This window comes from Oryctolagus cuniculus, chromosome 18 (assembly GCF_051225735.1).
Source record: "Oryctolagus cuniculus isolate XC-2025 breed Fujian yellow rabbit chromosome 18, ASM5122573v1, whole genome shotgun sequence".
Lineage (NCBI taxonomy): Eukaryota > Metazoa > Chordata > Mammalia > Lagomorpha > Leporidae > Oryctolagus > Oryctolagus cuniculus.
Window position 1 is genome coordinate 40778678 of NC_142884.1, and position 20269 is coordinate 40798946.

Sequence of the window (20269 nt, forward strand, 5' to 3'; positions counted from 1 at the left end):
GGCCATTAGCCAGGAGCTGGATCAGAAGTAGAGTGTCAAGGACTCAAACCAGTGCCCATATGGGATGCCAGCACCGCAGGTGGGGGCTTAACCTACTATGCCACAGAGCCAGGCCCTATTTACTCAAATTTAAGAAATAAATATAATGACATTTAGGAAAGAAAATGTAGTACTCTTTCTAAAACAATAAAAAAAATACCAAGAAATTTTATGTTACATATGCTCCACCAGTACCCTGGCCTATAATGAGTTTGGGAAAAAATAACAGGCTCAAATTTTATTATTTTATCACTATAATTTTAATCAGTAGGCATATTAATATTATACATACTTTTTTAAATAAATATTTTTAAAAGCTGTGCTTTAAAATACACATATGATACCAAGAATGTGTAGCCAATATAGGCTGTACAGGTAATCTTTTGACCGTGTAAGAACTATGATCAGAATACTGTTATGGTGAAAGAAAAACACTTCTTTTTAATTATTCACAATCAGCAATAGTGAAAATGCTCTACACACACACTGGTTTTCAACAAAATATTTCACTTCTGTTTCAAACCTGTTACGTTATCTATTACTGTTTGGATGATTGCATAGTTCAACAGAAAAATGCATCCCACTCAGATTCTCAATAATAAGTCTGATTAGGCAGATAACTTCCCAATCATAAAAGCTTTTATTTTAAGACAAGTATTATGCAAATACAGAATGGGAATCAGATCTGCTGTAACTGGGATAAAAAAGACCACTCTACGAAGAACACTGCACACATGATACCTATTGCACTTCTGTGCACCCATCTGCATTTCCTGCTTTCCTTCCTCCTCTTTCAAGTGCTGGATTGAAGTGTATGCACACCAGAAAGTTACCACCAGGCTTAATAGGAGAAAACTCTATTTAAAAAAAGCAAGACTCTCTAGATGAAAAATCTCCAAAAATCTTCTGTTTCATATGTTTTTATAACCATTCTTTTAAAGAGGGAGTGTTTATGTGCAATACTTGCAGATAGAAATAAATCTACATTTCATTAAAATCCAATCAAATATATCAAATATAAAATGCAGATATGAAGCAAACTACAAGAGCAGCAGTGACTGTTAGGGCAACATGTGCAAATCCAGTATTTTGCTATTTATTATATCATAGCAGTCAGAAAAGAAACGTGCCAAAACTCCCTTTCCCGTTCCACTTGAACTGATTCCCCATAATTCCAACAAACATCTCCTGTGACATTAAGTTGTCATCAGCTTGCGTGATCCCTAGTTCACTCAACCTTTTCTTCTTCATCTGGCCCTTCTGTGTAGAGGCAGCTACTAGTTCATTTACAATTTCACAATTTCCTTCGACTTGCTCAGAAAGGTCAGATCTCGCATTATGTTCCATTTTACCAGTTGCACATTCAATCAGCTCTTCTAGATCCACTCTTTCAGCTGCATCTGCCTCTCCACTTGTCTGCATTTTAAGTGCTTTACATTCTGAGGAAGAAAGACAAATTATATTAAATTCAATATTCTAGCTAACCCAACTAAAACAATATATTTCTACATAACCTGTCAGAACTTTCAAGTTTTTTCTGTGAAGGACTTTTTGTTGCCATTGTTGTTAAAGATTTATTTTGTTTATTTAAAAGGCAGAGTTACAGAGACAAGGAGAGATAGAGAGAGAGAGAGATCGATCTTCCATCCTCTGGTTTACTTCCCAAATGGCTGCAATAGTCAGGGCTGCTGGGTCAGGCTGAAGCCAGGAGCCTGGAATTCCACCCAGATCTCCCATGTGCATGGCAAGGGCACAAACAGCTGGGTCATCTTCTGCTGCTTTCCCAGGTGTTCCCAGGGATACAGCTGTTACTGTATTGGAAGTGGAGCAGCCAGGACTTGAACTGGCATTCATATGGGATGGCAGCATGCTAGGCAGTGGTATAACCCACTGTGCCACAATATGGGTGCATGCCTAGGGTTCTTGCGTCATCTGACTGGATTGTACAAATTCTTTGCCATGAGCATTTCAGCTGGCTCATTATGCCAAGGTTTCCTGTCTCTAAAACATATCAACTATCTTGAATTTTTTTGTTTACCCTCTTCACCCTAGAATCTCACTCACTCAATAATTTCCTGGATATTTAGTATTTGTTAAGCACTGTCAAAGATCAGACAGTGTTACTTTTCTTAAATGAACTCCCAATCGAGAAGCCAATTCTACATAGGCCTCATGATCCCCTAACCCCTGCCCCGTGTTATATTAATGATTGTTAAATGGCAAAAGGGTCTTGTACTGTAAGTTTTCAATGTAATTAAGGTTACTGGTCAGCATTCTCTAGTTGGTTACAAGGTGGGGAAGTCAGAAATATTCAAAGCATGGGATATTTGTCTTGAGGAGGTTCTCTTCACTGAGATGGAGGGGAATACTGGACAAGGAATTCAGAACGGCCTCTGGTAGTTGGGTATTCTCTCCAGCCAACAGCCAAGCAAGAAAATGGGGACCTCAGTCCTACATGATGACATGAATAAGCTTGAAAGTAGATGCCCGCACCAGAACTTTCAGATAAGAGTCCTGTCAATATGACACTTCAATTTCACCCTTGTGAGACCTGTCAGAAGTTAAAGACTTCACAGAGGTGTGACTGGAGTGGGTCCTGAAAGATGACAAGAACTCTTTAAACTGCTTTAGAGGCCAGAGTTGGGGCACAGCAGGCTAAACCGCCACTTGCAACACCAGGATCCCATTTTTTGAACACCAGTACAAATCTTGGCTGCTCCACTTCTGATCCAGCTCCCTGCTAATGTGCCTGGAAAGCAGTGGAGGATGGCCCAAGTGCTTGGGCACTGCACCCACATAGGAGACCCAGATGGAGTTCTGATTTCCTGGTTTCAGCTGGCCCAGCCTCAGCTGATGCAGGCATTTGAGGAGGGAACCAGCAGATGGAAAATCTCTCTCTCTCTCTCTTTCTGTAACTACCTTTCAAAAACAAAAACAAAACAAAAATGCTTTAAACTTTCCTCAGCCACATTAATCCTTCTCTGACTAAGATTTAACAGTTACCTGTGTCATAGATTGAAATTCATGAATTTCCATTGGGCTATCTCACCTTTGCTGCCAAGAAAGGCAGGTGACACAGAGGCACTTGTACCAATGCAAAATAGAGGCAAAGCCCACTATCCCCTCCAGTAGATGCAGCCTGCCACTTGGCACATTTATTGCACTGCCTCCACCCTTAATGGTAGTGGGAGTCACCACTGCCATCCTACACCCATCCTTATTCTATTCATATATAGAACACCAAGCATAAGAAGGAAACTGCATGATCCCAGAAACCAAACATCAAGGTTCTGAATGAACAGTTGAACTAGTTGACCTTGAAATTGTTTTTACCAGGACCTCCACACCCAAGCATATTCTGGTAATCTTTTTTAAGGAGGGGAGGAAGACTCAGATCTTAATCAAAGTTTAATGCTGAAATGAAGTAAATTAGGTCTGTTCTTATATTTAAAAATTACCAAATACAGCATACCTTCAGTTCCATCCTCAGCATCTTCTTGCAGGTCAGAGAAAATGGTAGGTTTCACCAAGACAACGCCATAACCTTCATTATTGTGTATTATATTATTCACCATGGATATCTTGGGAATGTCATAATGCTCATCCAAGAAGTCCTATGTGACAATGAAAACAAATGCTTTAAGGAACTGTCACATTCAACACTGCCTGCTCTTAAAATCTGCTGACTTTTTTCACACTATTCTAAAAACAAAGTAGAAGGTTCTGCTTACTAATATGTTGTAGCACATTCTGAGCTCTGAGTGACACAACATGCCTTGTCATTTCTGCAGATCTAAAGGCAGCAAAGCATTCACACAGAAAATTTTCAAACATCAAGTACTGACATTACTGAAATACATACACTTGTTTATGTTTATTAAAATGAGAAAACAAAACAGAACTTCACATGAAGATTAAATACAACATAATCTCTTGGGGGAACCAGCCTAATCTTTGGAAAGCATGTGTGATAGCCAGGGCTCACCTTAATGAGGATCCCTTCCTTGCAGTGATGAATCCCATTGTCACTCAGGGTACACTTACTCCCAGGATATATTTCTATACCAGCACCCTGTAAGTTACAATTTGAGATGATGACAATCAGTTGTTAAAAGGCATGACTATAAGAGGTTTCATATGTAAAATACAAAGACAGAGTTTTACAGCTTAGCTTTCTTAGGTATTTATAACCAACATTTCCATCTGCTCCATTTCCAGCAAGTTCAAAAACCACATATTATACTCACATTCACACACAAGCATTAGTTAAGAGTGTCAACACTTGACTCTCGTTTCACTCTCTTTCATTCTGGACAAATTTCTGGTTCTGCCTAAATAAATAAATCACCTAATTTTGTTGAGATTCAGTTACTCAAAAAAACTCAATTATTTGTACAGCTGTATCCAAAGCCTAGTAATTTAAGGATACAAACAAGATCCTATGTTTTTAAAAATATACAAATATTAAAATACCCCTACATACCCTAAAAACAGTTTTGCAATTTAAGCAATTAGTAGCTAATTCAAGTGATATTTATATAGAGTAATTGGAAAGATTCATGCATGATCCAATTATCTCACACTGTCCCTTGGCACCATATGATACCAATAAACACTATCAATAATAGGAATAATTTCCTAATGCAATGCTAGGCACTTTGGAAAGCAAATATGATTCATTCAACTCTCTATAGTTCTTTAAGAAGCCATCTGGGAATAACTCACTACAAAATATCATAGATGACTAAGTTGCTATAAACACAATGCATCTTCTGTATATATGTTGAGTCATTTTTCTAGGAGTAGTAGTATATCATGAGAAACATTATTACTTCCCCCATGTGTCTGAACCAGAATATGTACACATCTACCTAACTCTTCTATTAAGAGGTTAAAAAAAATCTGCTAAGAGATTTTCAGTTTTGGGTTAAGTGCAAGATTAAGTGGAGGGCCGGCGCCGCAGCTCAATAGGCTAATCCTTTGCCTTGCGGTGCCGGCACACCGGGTTCTAGTCCCGGTCGGGGCTCTGGATTCTGTCCCAGTTGCTCCTCTTCCAGTCTAGCTCTCTGCTGTGGCCCGGGAGTGCAGTGGAGGATGGCCCAAGTGCTTGGGCCCTGCACCGGCATGGGAGACCAAGAGAAGCACCTGGCTCCTGCCTTCGGATCAACACAGTGTGCCGGTGCAGCGCGCCAGCTGCAGCGGCCATTGGAGGGTGAACCAACGGTAAAGGAAGACCTTTCTCTCTGTCTCTCTCTATCACTGTCCACTCTGCCTGTCAAAAAAAAAAAAAAAAAAAAAAAAAAGATGAAGGGAAGAATTGGCAGGCCGATTAATGACTGTTTTATACAGTAACCTGCCATCAAAGAGACCCAACAGGCCAGTCCACTGCATTGGTTTTCAATGTAGAAAGCCAGGGCTTCAGCAGAAGTCAGCTTAGGAAGAGCCCTGGCAGCTCTGCCAGCCAAGTTGGGTCACCGGAGTCAAAGGGCTCCAGGTCACAGCCACAGACCTTGTCCTCTCTAAGCTGAAAAGCCCTTCACTTAGCCCAGCTTCCAAAGTAACCACTGCTGTCGAAGGGATGGCCAAGTAGGGTCAACAACATTGCAGGCAGAGCTGTATACTAACTAAAAATGTTTTCCTTTTAGAAATGCCACCTACCTTCTCCTTGAGCCAGCTTTCCTCCCAGGCCACCTGGGTGGTGGTCAACAGGGTACCTCCCTTATGATGTACCACACGTGAAGAGATAGATAGGTCTAAGCCTCATAACTGACAAGGCCTTAAGCCTACCTGATTATTTTCAAACCCATTCTTTCAGTTTGTATTTGCCTCTCAATGAAATAGACTTGCTGATGGTTTAAACATTTTTCTTAGGGCTCTAATAATGACTCTGTCCTCGGTTTTATATCCTGTGAGTTTAAACTGCTGGTAGATTCATTTTCTCCAGACTCAAAAAGTAAAATTCTAGGTGGCCGTGCACATGAAACCTCAGATGGAAGCAGTTTCTGTAAGCTGGCACTGCATCCCCCTGGAGAGCCACCTCCTGCTGGAACCCTGTGTTGACACCCCCCTTCCCAGAGATACCCCCTTTCAGCAGGAAGCAGCCAGAGCACTCATGGATCATTGCCCAATTTTCCCCTAACAGATTTTAGGGTTTCCATCTTGGGAGGTGGGAATATGAGGAGTCAGATGGGTTAATAAATAGTCAGAAGATCCCAATGTAATTTGGAGTATAAAATATTTGTTTCCTTCCCAAATGTTATCTTTAGCAAGAACAAACAGGCCATCCACCTTCCTTCGGAATTTACCATAAGAATAGCAAGGGAGTTCTAGAACTTATCCCACGCGCGTAGCTGGCCAGTCAGGATGGAGAATTGTAAATAAAGTCTTTTGATAGTTTTTGTCCCTGCCTGGTCACTGAATGTCAATCTGATTTTCAAGTTTTTTTTTTTGTCTTTTGAAATTGTACTTAAAAAGCCCACCGCCACCAATCCCTTTGAGTTTATTCCTCTCTTAGAAGCCCCCCTCCATGCTGCTCTGGCTGGATGCCTTTGACTCTAATAAACACGTTTAAATCTTAAAAAAAAATAAATAAATAAGGGGAGATTGCACTAATAACACATGTACAGAATTTGTCATTAGGTGATTCTATTGTGAGAACATCAGACAGTATACTTACATGAACCTAGATGTTATAGTCTACTATACTCCCAAGCTACAATCTATATACTGTTGAACATGTGGTTCGTCATTGACTGAAACATTATGCAGTACATGGCTGTATAACAAAATAGTTAAAATATCAAACTATGAGGAATTGTATAAAATTTACAAAGAAGAAAAAAATTAAACCAGCAGCAACTTCACAAATGATAAAATCATATTCAAAATATGTTACAATGATACACAGATATTTGACAGCTAAAATGTAATTGAGGAGGGCAGTTTTGGCATGAGGTAAGATGCTGCTTGGGATACCTGCATGCCATATCCTAGTGCCTGGGTTCAAGTCCCAGCTCTGATTCTAACTTCCCGATAATATGTACCCTTGGAAGCACTGGTGATGGCTTAAGTACCTGAGTACCTGCCACCCATGTGGGAGACTCAGACCGAATTCCTGACTCCTGGCTTCAGCCTAGCCCAGGCCTGGCTATTGCAGGCATTTGGGGAGTAAATTAGCAGGTGAAAAATCTCTGTCTGCCTTTCAAATAAAAATGAAAACAAAATTTTAAAGATAATCATTGTAAAAGGTAATTGAGGATGGCCCGGGAGTGCAGCCCAGGTCCTTGGGCCCTGCACCTGCATGGGAGACCAGGAGAAGCACCTGGCTCCTGGCTTCGGATCAGCGCGGTGTGCCGGCCGTAGCGCGCCAGCTGCGGCGGCCATTGGGGTGAACCAACGGCAAAGGAAGACCTTTCTCTCTGTTTCTCTCTCTCACTGTCCACTCTGCCTGTCCAAAAAAAAAAAAAAAAAAAGGAAAGAAAGAAAGAAAAAAAAAAGAAAAGAGAAAAGGAAAAGGTAATTGAGGACACTGCCACTTCTGGGAAGGAAGAAATGACATTAACACAGTGATGAGTTCCCTGGGTTTTCTTTTTGTCTCATAATCCCCACAGTTGGAATTGAGGAAGTTGGCAATCCAGAAACATCAAAGAATACCAAAAAGCAAAAAAAGACTGCTCTGTCTAGCCAAAGGACCGGACAACCTAGAGAAACAGAAAACTTTCAGACATAAGAGCTCTACTGTAGCCAAACAACACAGGGAAAAAAAAAAACAAAACAAAACACACAAAAACCACAGCCTCACTCCCACTCATGCTGCAAAAGCAGAGAGGGGGATCCTAGATTTTTTATCTTCTTAAGGCTGTAACCAGCTATTGGTGGAGAATTAAGTACACAGATTAGTGAAACAGAATATGGAACCAAGGAATAGATGCATATGAACATTCTCAAGTGCAATGCAGGAAGTACAGGCTTTTCAAGAAATGGTACAGGAAAAACGGAGCATCAATAATCAAAAAAACAATCTTTGACCTAAACCTCACATCTTGTATCAAGATTAACTAAAAAACAGGATCACAACATTAAGTAAAACATAAAACTATAAACACTTTGGGAAAAAATAGTTGAAAATCTTTGGAATGTACTGGTAGGCAAAAAATTCTTAACACCCAAGTTTGATCTATAAAAGGAAAAAATCGATAAGCTGAACTTCATTAAAATTAAAAACTACTCTGTAGTAAAAGCCCATGTGAAGAAGGCAAAAACAAGCTAAAAAAGTGGCAGAATATAATTGCAAATCATATAACTGACAAAGGACTAGTAGCTAGAATACACAAAGAACTCTCAAAACTATATTAAAAATAATCCAAGGGCCAGCGCTGTGGCATAGCGGGTAAAGCTACCACCTGCAGTGCCAGCATCCCATATGGGCACCGGTTCAAGTCCCGGATGCTCCACTTCCACTCCAGCTCTCTGCTATGGCCTGGGAAAGCAGTGGAAGATGACCCAAGTCCTTGGGCCCTTGCACCTGTGTGGGAGACCTAGAGGAAGCGCCTGGCTCCTGGCTTCGGACTGGTGAAGCTCCAGCCATTGCAGCCAATTGGGGAGTGAACTAGCAGATGGAAGACCTCTCTTTCTCTCTCTCTCTCTCTCTGCCTCTCCTTCTCTCTCTGTGTAACTCTGGCTTTCAAATAAATAAAAATAAATCCTTAAAAAATAAATTTTAAAATAATTAAAAGAATCCAATCAGAAAATGGGAAAAGTCATGAATAGACACTTCACTGAAGAACACATAATGATGCAAATAAGCTTACAAAAAACAATCGACATCAGTATCCACTAGGGAAATGACAAATAAAGCCACAATTAAGCTGGTAGGCTCCAATCATAAAGAAAAACTAAGGAAATGAAAATGATAATTGCCTAATTTTACCAATTTAGACTGTATACATGTGTTAAAATATTGCATGGTACCCCAAAGAAAAAGGACAAGTACTACATGTTAATGAAAAAATTTTAATAAATAAAAACAAAAACCACAATGAGAAATTAACTACACTCCAATCAGAATCGCTAAAATTACAAATTGAGGGCCAGTGCTAAGGCACAGTGGGTTAAGCTGTGACCTGCAGTGCCAGCATCCCATATGAGCACCAGTATGATCCAGCTACATGGAGGATGGCTGAAGGCCCTGGGCTTCTGCACCCACGTGGGAGACCTGGAAGAAGCTACTGGCTCCTGGCCTTGCCTTGGCCCAGCCCCAGTCATTGTGGCCATTTGGGGAGTAAGCCAGCAGATGGAAGATCTCTCTCTCTCTTTCTCTAACTCTACATTTCAAATAAATCAATCTTAAAAAAAATAGTAAAAACGTTAAATGCTATTGAGCACATGATCACTCACACATTACTAGTAGGAATGTAAAATGTTGCATCTCCTCTGGAATGCTATGGCAATTTTTTTTTTTTTTTTGCACTTTTTTTTTTGGACAGGCAGAGTTAGACAGTGAGAGAGAGAGAGAGACAGAGAGAAAGCTCTTCCTTTTTTCCACTGGTTCACTCCCCAAATGGCTGCTCCAGCCGGCACACTGCGCCGATCCAAAGCCAGGAGCCAGGTGCTTCCTCCTGGTCTCCCATGCAGGTGCAGGGCCCAAGCACTTGGGCCATCCTCCACTGCCTTCCTGGGCCACAGCAGAGAGCTGGACTGGAAGAGGAGCAACCGGGACAGAATCTGGCACCCCAACCTGGGCTAGAACCCGGGGTGCTGGAGCTGCAGGCAGAGGATTAGCCTAGTGAGCCGCGGCGCCGGCGGCAATTTTTTAAAAACTAAACATTCAGCTAATGTATGACCCATACCTACATTCCTGGGAATTTATTCCTGAGAAATAAAAATTACATTGAACAAAAACCTGTACACCTATGTTTATAGCAACTTTCTTCACAACAGGCTAAACCGTAAAAAAAGCTAGATGTCTGGGGCCAACATTGTTGCGTTTAGTCCCAGCTGCTCCCCTTCTGATCTAGTTCCCTGCTCATAGCCCAGGAAAAGCAGAGAAAGATGGCCCAAATGTTTGGGCCCCTGCCACCTACAAGGGAGACCTAGAGGAACCTCCTGGCTCTTAGCTTCCTATTGCAGCCATCTGGTGAGTGAACTAGTGGATGGAAGACTCTCTCTCGCTCTCTCTAACTCTGACTTTCAAATAAATAAATAAATCTTAAAAGGAAAAAAGCTAGATGCCCTTCAACAAGTGAATAAACAAACTGAAATTACAACTGAAATACAAAAGAAACCACGGGGCGGGTATTTGATGCAGCAGTTAAGTCACCTGCTTGGGAAGCGTCACACAACATCGAAGCAGCTGGTCCACATCCAGCTTCCCACTAATTGATACCTTGAGAGGCAACAAATGGTGTCTCAAGTAACTGGGTTCCTGCCACCCACGTGGGAGACCTGGATGGAGTCCCAGGTGCCACAATCTTGCCTTTAGTCTGAGCCACCACCCTAGCTGTGGTGGCACTTGGGGAGCGAACCAGAAGATGGAAGATGTGTGTGTGGCATGCGTGCACACACATGCATGTGCACGTGTGTCTGTCTTAAAAGGGAAACAATAATAAAAATTTTTTAAACATTCTTGGTACATACATCAACCCGGATGAAGCTCAAAAAATTGTGCTAAGTGAAAAAAGCTAATCCCAAAGGCTGGGTGATTCCACATAACAATTTTGAAATGATGAAATAATAGAAATGAGAACAGATTAGTGTTTGCCAACAGTTAAGGAGGAGGTTAGTGGGAGAGGTCAAGTGGGTTTGGCTCTAAAAGGGATCTCTGTGGCGATGGAAATATTCTTTAACTTGACTGAATCAATGTCAAAATTCTGCTTATTATATTATCCTATAATTTTTCAAGACAGTTGCCACTTGGGGGGAACTAGTAAAGGGTATACTGACAGGATTTCTCTGTATAGTTTCTTAATATAACTTGTGAATCTATATTTGTCTTAAAATTTTTATTAAGAAAGAAAACAACTGGGGACTGGTATTGTGGCAGAGCAGGTTAATCTGCCATTTGTAATGCTGGCATCCTATTATCAGAGTTGTAGATTCAATTCTCAGCTATTCCGTTTCTGATTCAGTTCCCTACTAATATACCTAAGAAAGCACTAGATGGGTAGTTGAGTCCCTGCCACCAGTATGGAAGACCTGAATAGAGTTCCCAGCTCCTGACTTTGGCCTAGTCCAACTCCAGCTGTTGCAGCCATTTGGGGAGTGAACCAATGGATAAAAGATTTCTCTCTCTTTCAAGTAAATAAATCTTAAAAAAAAAAAAAAAGCTTCAATTGCTTACAGTTATAATTTTAAAGGTTTAAATATCTCTTAAAATCTCTAGGGAACCCTTCCAAACTCATTCTACAAAGCCAGCAGTAGCTTGACTCCAGAATCAAAGACACAACAATAAGAAACTATAGATCAATATCTCTGATGAACATACATGCAAAAATTTTCAATAAAACACTAGCAAATTAAATCCAAAAACACATCATAAAGATCATTCACCCTGAACAAATGGGTTTATTCCAGGAATGCAAGGATGGTTCAATATATGCAAACAATAAGTGCAATACATCACACCAACAGAATGAAGGTTAAAAAAAAAATCAGTGGGGGCCGGAGCTGTGGCGTAGTAGGTTAAGCATCCGCCTACAGTGCTGGCATCCCATATGGGTGCTGGTTTGAGTCCCGCTAAATCACTTCAATCACTTTTTTTTTTTTCCACATTTATTTATTTACTTGAAAGTCAGAGTTACAGAGAGAGAAGGAGAGGCACAGAAAGAGAGAGAGGTCTTTCATCAGCTGGTTCACTCCCCAGCTGGCCACAACAGCCTGAGCTGTGCTGATCTGAAGCCTGAAGCCAGGAGCCAGGAACTTCTTCCAGGTCTCCTGCAGGGGACCAAGGACTTGGGCCATCTTCTACTGCTTTCCCAGGCCATAGCAGAGAGCTGGATCAGAAGTGGGGCAGCCAGGACTTGAACCAGTGCCCATATGGGATGCCCGCACTGCAGGTGGTGGTTTTACCCACTACGCCACAGCGCCAGCCCCTGCTAAATCACTTCTGATCCAGCTCCCTGCTGATGGTCTGAGAAAGCAGAGGAAGATGGCCCAAGTGCTTGTGTCTCTGCACCTCCATGGGAGACCAGGAGGAAGGTTCTGGCTCTTGGCTTCAGATCAGCCCATCTCTGGCCGTTGCAGCCATTTGTAGCCAACTGGGGAATGAACCAGCAGATGGAAGATTTCTCTTTCTGTCTCCCTCTCTCTGTCTGTAACTCTGTCCTCTGCCTCTCAAGTAAATAAATATCTTTGTTAAAAATCACATGACCATAAATAGACACAGAAAAAGATTTCAGTAAAATTCAATACCCATTCATGACAAAAATCTTGAAATACTTAGATAAGGAAGGAACATACCAGCTATATATGACAAATCACAGCCAGCATCATGCTGAATGGAAAAAAGTTGAAAGCATTTCATCTAAGATCTAGAATCAGACAAGGATATCTACTTCCACTGCTCTTATTCAATATAGTACTGGAAGTTTTATTCACAGCAATTGGGCAAAAGAAAACAATAAAAGACGTACAAATGCTAAAGGAAGAAGTCACACTATCCCTGTGTGCAGATGACATGACTCTTTACATAGAAACCTAAAGACCTTACCAAGTGATTGTTAGAACTAATAAATTAATTCAGTAAAGTTGTAATACACAAAATCAGCACACAGAAAAGCATAGCATTTTGATATACTAATACTTATAAAGGGGCCAGCATTATGGTACAGCAGATTAAGCCACAATTTGCAATGCCAGCATCCCATTCTAGAGCTCCAATTTGAATCCCAAGTCCCAGCTTCTCTGCTTCCAATCCAGCTTCTTGATAATGTGCCTAGGAAGGTAGCAGATGGAGTCTCAGATGAAGTTTCTGGCTCTCGGCTTTAACTTTGCCCGAACCTGGCTACTGTGGCCATTTGTGGAATAAACCTACAGATGAAAAATACCCATCCCGCCTCTCCCTCCCTCCCTTTCTCTCTCCCCCAACCCAAATTGGCTCTCCTCCATGCTGCTCAGCCTTTTAAATAAATAAATAAATATTTTTTAAAAGCAAAAAAAAGGGCCGGCGCCGTGGCTCAATAGGCTAATCTTCCACCTGCGACGCCGGCACACCAGGTTCTAGTCCCGGTTGCCCCTCTTCAAGGCCAGCACTCCGCTGTGCCCCAGGAAGGCAGTGGAGGATGGCCCAAGTCCTTGGGTTCTGCACCCACATGGGAGGCCAGGAGAAGCACCTGGTTCCTGGCTTCGGATCAGCACGGTGCGCCGGCCATAGCACACTGGCCGCAGCAGCCATTGGAGAGTGAACCAACGGTAAAGGAAGACCTTTCTCTCTGTCTCTCTCTCACTGTCGACTCTGTCTGTCAAAAAAATAAAAAATAAAAAAATAAAGAACTTATAAGAGAAATCCCATTCACAATAACAAAAATAAAACACCTTGAAATAAATTTAACCAAGGATGTGAAAAATCTCTATAATGAAAATAACAAAACAGTCGTGTAAGCCAGGGCTGTGGTAGCAGGTAAAGTCACCAACTGCAGTGCCAGAATCCCATTTGGGCACTGATTTGAGTCCTGGCTGCTCCACTTCCGATTCAGCTCTCTGCTATGGCCTGGGAAAACATTGCACCCATGTGGGAGACCTAGAAGAAGCTCCTGGCTCCTGGATTCAGATCAGCCCAGCACCAGCCATTGCAGCTATTTGGGAAGTGAACCAGCAGATGGACGACTTCTTTCTCTGCCTCTGCACCTCTGTTACTCTGCCTTTCAAATAAATAAATAAATCTTTTTTTAAAAAAAACTGTGCAAGAAATTAAACGACACAAAAAGAAATACCTCCCATGTTCATGGATTATAAGAATTAATATTATTTATTAAGTTTTTAAAAAATGAACAAAAAAGGGAGAAAAGAAAAAAATTAATAAAAATGCCCATAATACTCAAAGTAATTTACAGATTGAACACAATCCCCATAAAAATACAAATGAACTGGCACAGCCATTTGGCCTAGCTTTTTTTTTTTTTTTTTTTTTTTTTGACAGGCAGAGTGGACAGTGAGAGAGAGAGACAGAGAGAAAGGTCTTCCTTTGCCGTTGGTTCACCCTCCAGTGGCCCAATGGCCGCCGCGCCGGCGCGCTACGGCCGGTGCACAGTGCTGATCCGATGGCAGGAGCCAGGAGCCAGGTGCTTTTCCTGGTCTCCCATGGGGTGCAGGGCCCAAGCACCTGGGCCATCCTCCACCACACTCCCTGGCCACAGCAGAGAGCTGGCCTGGAAGAGGGGCAACCGGGACAGAATCCGGCGCCCCGACCGGGACTAGAACCCGGTGTGCCGGCGCCGCTAGGCAGAGGATTAGCCTAGTGAGCCGCGGCGCCGGCCATGGCCTAGCTTTTAAGACACCACATGGAACATGCACACCCCACACCAGAGTACATGGATTCAACTCATGACTCTATTTCTGCTTCCTGCTAGTGAACACGCAAGGAGGCAGAAGTGACGGCCCAAGTACTTAGGTCCCTACCACCCAAATGGGATATCCAGACTCAGTTCCCAGCTCCCAGGTTTGACTTGGCCCAGCCCTGGCCATCACAGACATTTGTAGAGTGAACCAACAGATGGTAGCTCTCCCAGAGTATCTGTCTGTCTGTCACTCTCTCTCTCTGTCTCTCACTCTCAAAGTTTAAATTTAAAAAAAAAAAAATAGGTAACATTCTCCACAGAAGAAAAGCCACCCTAAAATTTATATGAGGGCCGGTGCTACGGCACAGTGGGTTAAAGACCCAGCCTGCTGCAACAGCATCCCATATGGGTGCTTGTTCTAGTCCCAGCTGCTCCACTTCCTATCCAACTCCCTGCTAATGCACCTGGGAAAGCAGCAGAGGATGGCCCAAGTCCTTGGGCCCCTGCACCCATGTGAGAGACACCGGAGGATGTTCCTGGCTGTTGGCTTTGGCCTGGCCCAGCCGCAGTCATTGCAGCCATTTGGGGAGTGAACCAGCAGATGGAAGACCTCTCTTTCTCTCTGTCTCTACCTCTCTCGTAACTCTACCTTTCAAATAAATATAATAAATCTTTAAAAAATAAAATAAAATTTATGTGAAAACCCCAAAGACCCCAAATAGCTAAAGCAGTTTTGAATTGGAAGCATCACCAAAACAGCATGGTACTAGCACAAAAAGTGAATGCACACACAACTTATCTTTTACAAAAAAGCCAAAATCATAGCCTAGAGAAAATATCATCTCTTCAATAAACGGTGCTAAGAAAACTGGCTAACCATAAGCAAAGATCTCTACCACTCACCCTACATAAAAACCAACTCAAAATGGTTCAAAGATCTAAATTTCAGACCTGGAACTATAAAACTATAAGAAAAAAAATAGTGGAAACACTTCTAGACATTGGATAAGCAACAATTACTTTGATAAGACCCCAAAAGCATAGGAAAAAAAGCAAAAATTGACAAATGGAATTGTATCACACTAAGAAGCAGAAAAAACAATTGAGAGTAACAGAGACAACCAACAAAATGGAACAGAGTATTTGCAAACTATTCATCTGACAAAGGATTAATATCCAGAATATATAGAAACTCGAAAAAAAATTAACAACCAATCCTGTTAAGAAATGGGCCAAGGATCTGAACTGACATTTCTCAAAAGAAAATACAAAAGGCCAGCCAACACAGGAAAAAATGCTTAACATTACTAGTCATCAGAGAAATGCAAATCAAATCCTCAATGAAGCATCATCTCACTCCAGTTAGAACAGCCGTTATCAAAATGACAAAAAATAACAAATTCTGACAAGGATATGGAGAAAAAAAGAACCCTTCTAAACTGCTGCCAGAAATTATGGAGAACAGTATGGAGATTCCTCAAAAAACTAAAAACAGATCTACTGTATGACCCAGCTATCCTTCTTCTAAGTATATATACCAAGGAAATGAAATCAGCATTTGAAAGAGATACCTGCATTCACACATTCATTGCAGCACTGTTCACAATAGCCAAGATATGGAATCAACCTAGGTGTCCATCAATGGATGAACAGACAAAGAAAATGTGGTGTATACATCCTATGGAATATTATTCTGCCACAAGAAAGAATGAAATCTTGACATCTGTAGCAGAACCAACAATCATTATATTAAGGGAAATAAGTCAGACACAGAAAGACAAATATGGCAAGTTCTCACATGCGGAAATCAAAATAATAAAATAATTATTTAACACACACATACATGTTTTCTCTGAATTTAAAAGGGTGATTACTAAGCCTGGGAAGGGTGGGGAGAAGACGGAGGGAGTTTGGATAATAGGTACCAAAACAAAATAGATAAACATAATGGGTTCTGGTATTTGGCAGCACAGTGGGGTTATTATGTATTATATTCCGAATAAAGAACTGGAAAGAGACGCTGGTAAGCTCCAAACACCAAGATAAGATAAGAAAATGGAAAAGAAATTGCCTATTGACAATGCAAGTATTTGTTAATCCAGAATTTTAAAAAGTTTACCACACACAGAGTAACTGTGAGATTTATTATTATTCTTTCTCATTTCTATTTTGAGAATGATTAATGGCTATATTTTTAAAAATGGGTACAACTGGCTTAGTAGATATGTGTCTGAACTTCTTTAAAAACAGAGAATAGGAGTATGCCTTTATTTTTTTTTCTATATGCTTCCCCCAAAATAAGAGATTATCATACCTTAGCACCATATAAATCCGAATTCTTCATTAAAAATTCTGCTGATGTTCGCACTGTGACTCCTGTAGTTTCACATTGCAATACACAGTTTTCCAATGTAGTCTTGCCACGGTGAATGACTATGATGAAGACAGTCAACTGCTTTAGGAGGTAATGTGCCTTTTCTATTGTTGGTACTAGCCTAGAGCTTACATTAGAAAGAGCCTATTTCTCAAAAGCTACCATTTAAACTTTGTTACCTGAATTACAAATTAATAAAATATGTAACAATGAATATTTTGAGCTATTTTATAAAATCTAAAAACAACATTCTTCACACAGGCCTGGCAGTTAGGACAATGGTCTAGACACCTGCATCCCCTACTAGAATACCTGAGTCTGAGACCTGATTCCACTCCTGATCCCAGCTCTTGCTAATGTACACCCTGGAAGACAGCAAGTTCCTGGCACCTACATAGGAGACCTGAATTGAATTCCCAGCTCCTGGCTTTGATATGGCCCTATCCCAGCTGTGGGAGCAATTAGGGAGTGAATCAGGGAATGGGAATGCTCTCACTCTCTCTCTCTCTCTCAAATAAATAAGAGAGATTAAACTCAAGAGTGATATTTCATCAAATTCTGTCTTCTATAGAAAGCAAAGTTTTCCTTCAAAATATAGAGCAAATCATATACCAAACATACAGATACTTACTTAAGATTCCTTCTACAGCATCATGCTGAACAAATTTTATGTTTGAGATTTTAATATCCACACCTGTACAATCCACAAAAGTATCTCCTTTGCCCCTGTTTTCTATCACAATATCATCTGGTAAACCATAACCTAAGGAAGAGAACAAGAACACCTAAGGTGGGTGAAGGGAAAGGTCTAAACAAAAATGTGATACCAGGTTTCTCTAGTTCAAATGACCCAAATAATAATTTGAAACCAACCAATCCAGATGCAGTTAAATAGAATATAGTTATCTTTCATACAGTTTGTTTAATTTAATAATAACTCTCCTAGTGTTGGGTTTTTGACCTAGCAGTTAAGACACCTGCCCACACCTCAAATCGGAGTACTTGGATTTGAGTCCTGACACCAGCTCCAAATTCCAGCTCCCTGCCAGCATAGACCCTGGAAGGTAGCAGATTATAGCTCAAGAAGTTGAGTCCCTGCTACCTATGTGGTAGACCTAGATCAAGTTCCTGGCTCTGGCCCCATCCCAGCCCTAGCCATTGTAGAAATTTGGCAAATGAACCAGTAGTTAGGAACTCTGTCTCTCTGTCTCCCTCTCCCTTCCTCTCAAATTTGTTTTTTTAAAGATTTTTTCTTTTTTTTCTCTTTCATTTATTTGACAGGTAGAGTTACAGACAGTGTGAGAGAGAGAGACAGAGAAAGGTTTTCCTTCCGTTGGTTCACTCCCCAAATGGCCGCAACATCCAGAGCTATGCCAATCTGAAGCCAGAAGCCAGGTGCTTCTTCCTGGTCTCCCATGCAAGTGCAGGGGCCCAAACACCTGGGCCATCCTCCAATGCCCTCCTGGGCCACAGCAGAGAGCTGGACTGGAAGAGGAGCAACTGGGACTAGAACCAGTGCCCATATGGGATGCTGGCACCGCAGGTGGAGGATTAACCTAGTGCACCACGGTGCCGGCCCATCAAATTTTTAAAAAAAGCAACTCCTCGGGCTGCCACTTGTGACAATAGCACCCCATATCAGAGTACTGGTTTGAGTCCCAGCTGTTGTGCTTCTGATATAGCTCCCTGCTAACATGCCTGGCAAAAGAAGATGGCGCAAGTATTTTGGCCCCCACAAGCCACATGGGAGACCTGGATGGAGTGAACCAGAGGATAGAAGGTCTGTTTCTCTTTCTGTGTCTCCTTCTCTGTGACTCTGCCTTTCATATAAATAAAATAAATCTCTAACAAAAATAATAATAATAACTCCCCAACTGGTTCTTATATCAAGAAAACTATCTTATCAACCACCTCAGACCAGCTCAGCACTGAATTCACTTACAAAACTGCTGTTAAAAAATACATAAATAATCCAAAGTACTCACACCTGGGTCAAAAGGCTTGACAGCATTCAGCCCTTCTGAATTTTTTTCTGACTCAAAAAGTCTATGACTTAAACATGAATTACATTTGAATAAACCTAAGCATTTTTCAAGATTATCTAATTTTACTATCTCTTAAACAGATTGATATAAAATAAGACTAACTTCAAAGTGTCTCAGCTATTGCAAAAAACAACCTATCTTGTTAACCAACAAATAACAATGGATCTCTATTAATCCTAATCAAACTAATAATGCAAGGTGAGATTCTCAGAGCTCACAAAAAATTAGAATATCTGAAAACTAGGGAACTTGCCTAACTTTCCTCCTAAAACAGAACCACAGAGATAAAGCTGTAAGAAATAACTCTCATTGTCTCAAGATGAGTCTGCTTGAGCAAATGAATGAAGTAACTGCATTAAACAGGCAAAGCCATTTATTGCCATGTGGCGAGTATAGGCAAGCACTTGGAAGCACCAGAGAATTCAGGACTTCATAAACCAAATGTTACCAGGGGTAGACTGTGTATGATTAGATTATGAGTAAGACAAATGGCTTTGCTTCCAATTTTTTGTACATGTCTGTTTGTACTTTGCAGATTTTATTTTATCATTGTATTTTATCATCGGAAAAATTTTTTAAATTTTAAATAACTGCATTCTGAGGAAAAGTTCTTCTTATATAAACATATTACAGATTCTTAGTAGTTTAAAACACAAAACCATCATCAAAGTAAATGGATTTTCTAAACACAAATGACCTACAGTAAGTACTGTTAAAACCCTGTAAACTGTGGGTACTCAATATATGTTATGTGTTAGCTATAGATCAGTATCAGATAAGCTTTAATCTTACTCTTGAACATGTTCTCCATATATTCACACTAGAGACACTATTTGATTCCTCAGTTCTCAGAAATGCCCTCTGTTAGTAAATTTATAGTCATTTTTATACTTAACTATCAGAATTCTATGTGGTTATTTATGACACCCTGGCAATTACATTATAATTTCTTCACCAATCTAGGAAGAATTCTTATCTACCACACAATCTACAAGATCATTGTTATTCTCACTATGCCAAAAAATAAAGTGTTTTTATTGCAGTGATTTATCCCCCAGATGTGTTATTTATACACATATATCTATTATAAATCAAATATGGGAGAAGAGAAAGAGCAAAAATTACACACATAAAACAAAAGAGGGTGAGACGAGGTACTAGTGAACAGCAGGAAATTAAACTCCCAGCCTTGCTCCCATTAAGAAGTTCTGACAAGATAAAGATAAAGAACATAGCTTATGCAGTTTGTGAACAGCTGCACAAGTCCCAAAATGATATACAATTTTTTGCATTACAACTTTTATTGCTAACTTAAAGCT

At 40.8% G+C, this 20269-nt stretch overlaps 1 protein-coding gene across 1 annotated transcript in view; it reads right to left on the reverse strand.

Annotated features, from left to right (window-relative positions):
* Positions 1-275: 275 nt before the first annotated feature.
* The window catches only part of SHCBP1 (SHC binding and spindle associated 1), a 38903-nt gene continuing 18909 nt past the window's right edge, over positions 276-20269 (reverse strand). Inside the window, exons 9-13 of the mRNA XM_002721561.6 lie at positions 17537-17668; positions 16846-16964; positions 4025-4111; positions 3512-3653; positions 276-1478 (exon numbers count right to left, since the gene is read on the reverse strand). Coding sequence (XP_002721607.1) covers positions 1153-1478; positions 3512-3653; positions 4025-4111; positions 16846-16964; positions 17537-17668 — 806 coding nt within the window. The 3' untranslated portion in view covers positions 276-1152. The remainder of the gene's footprint in view (positions 1479-3511; positions 3654-4024; positions 4112-16845; positions 16965-17536; positions 17669-20269) is intronic.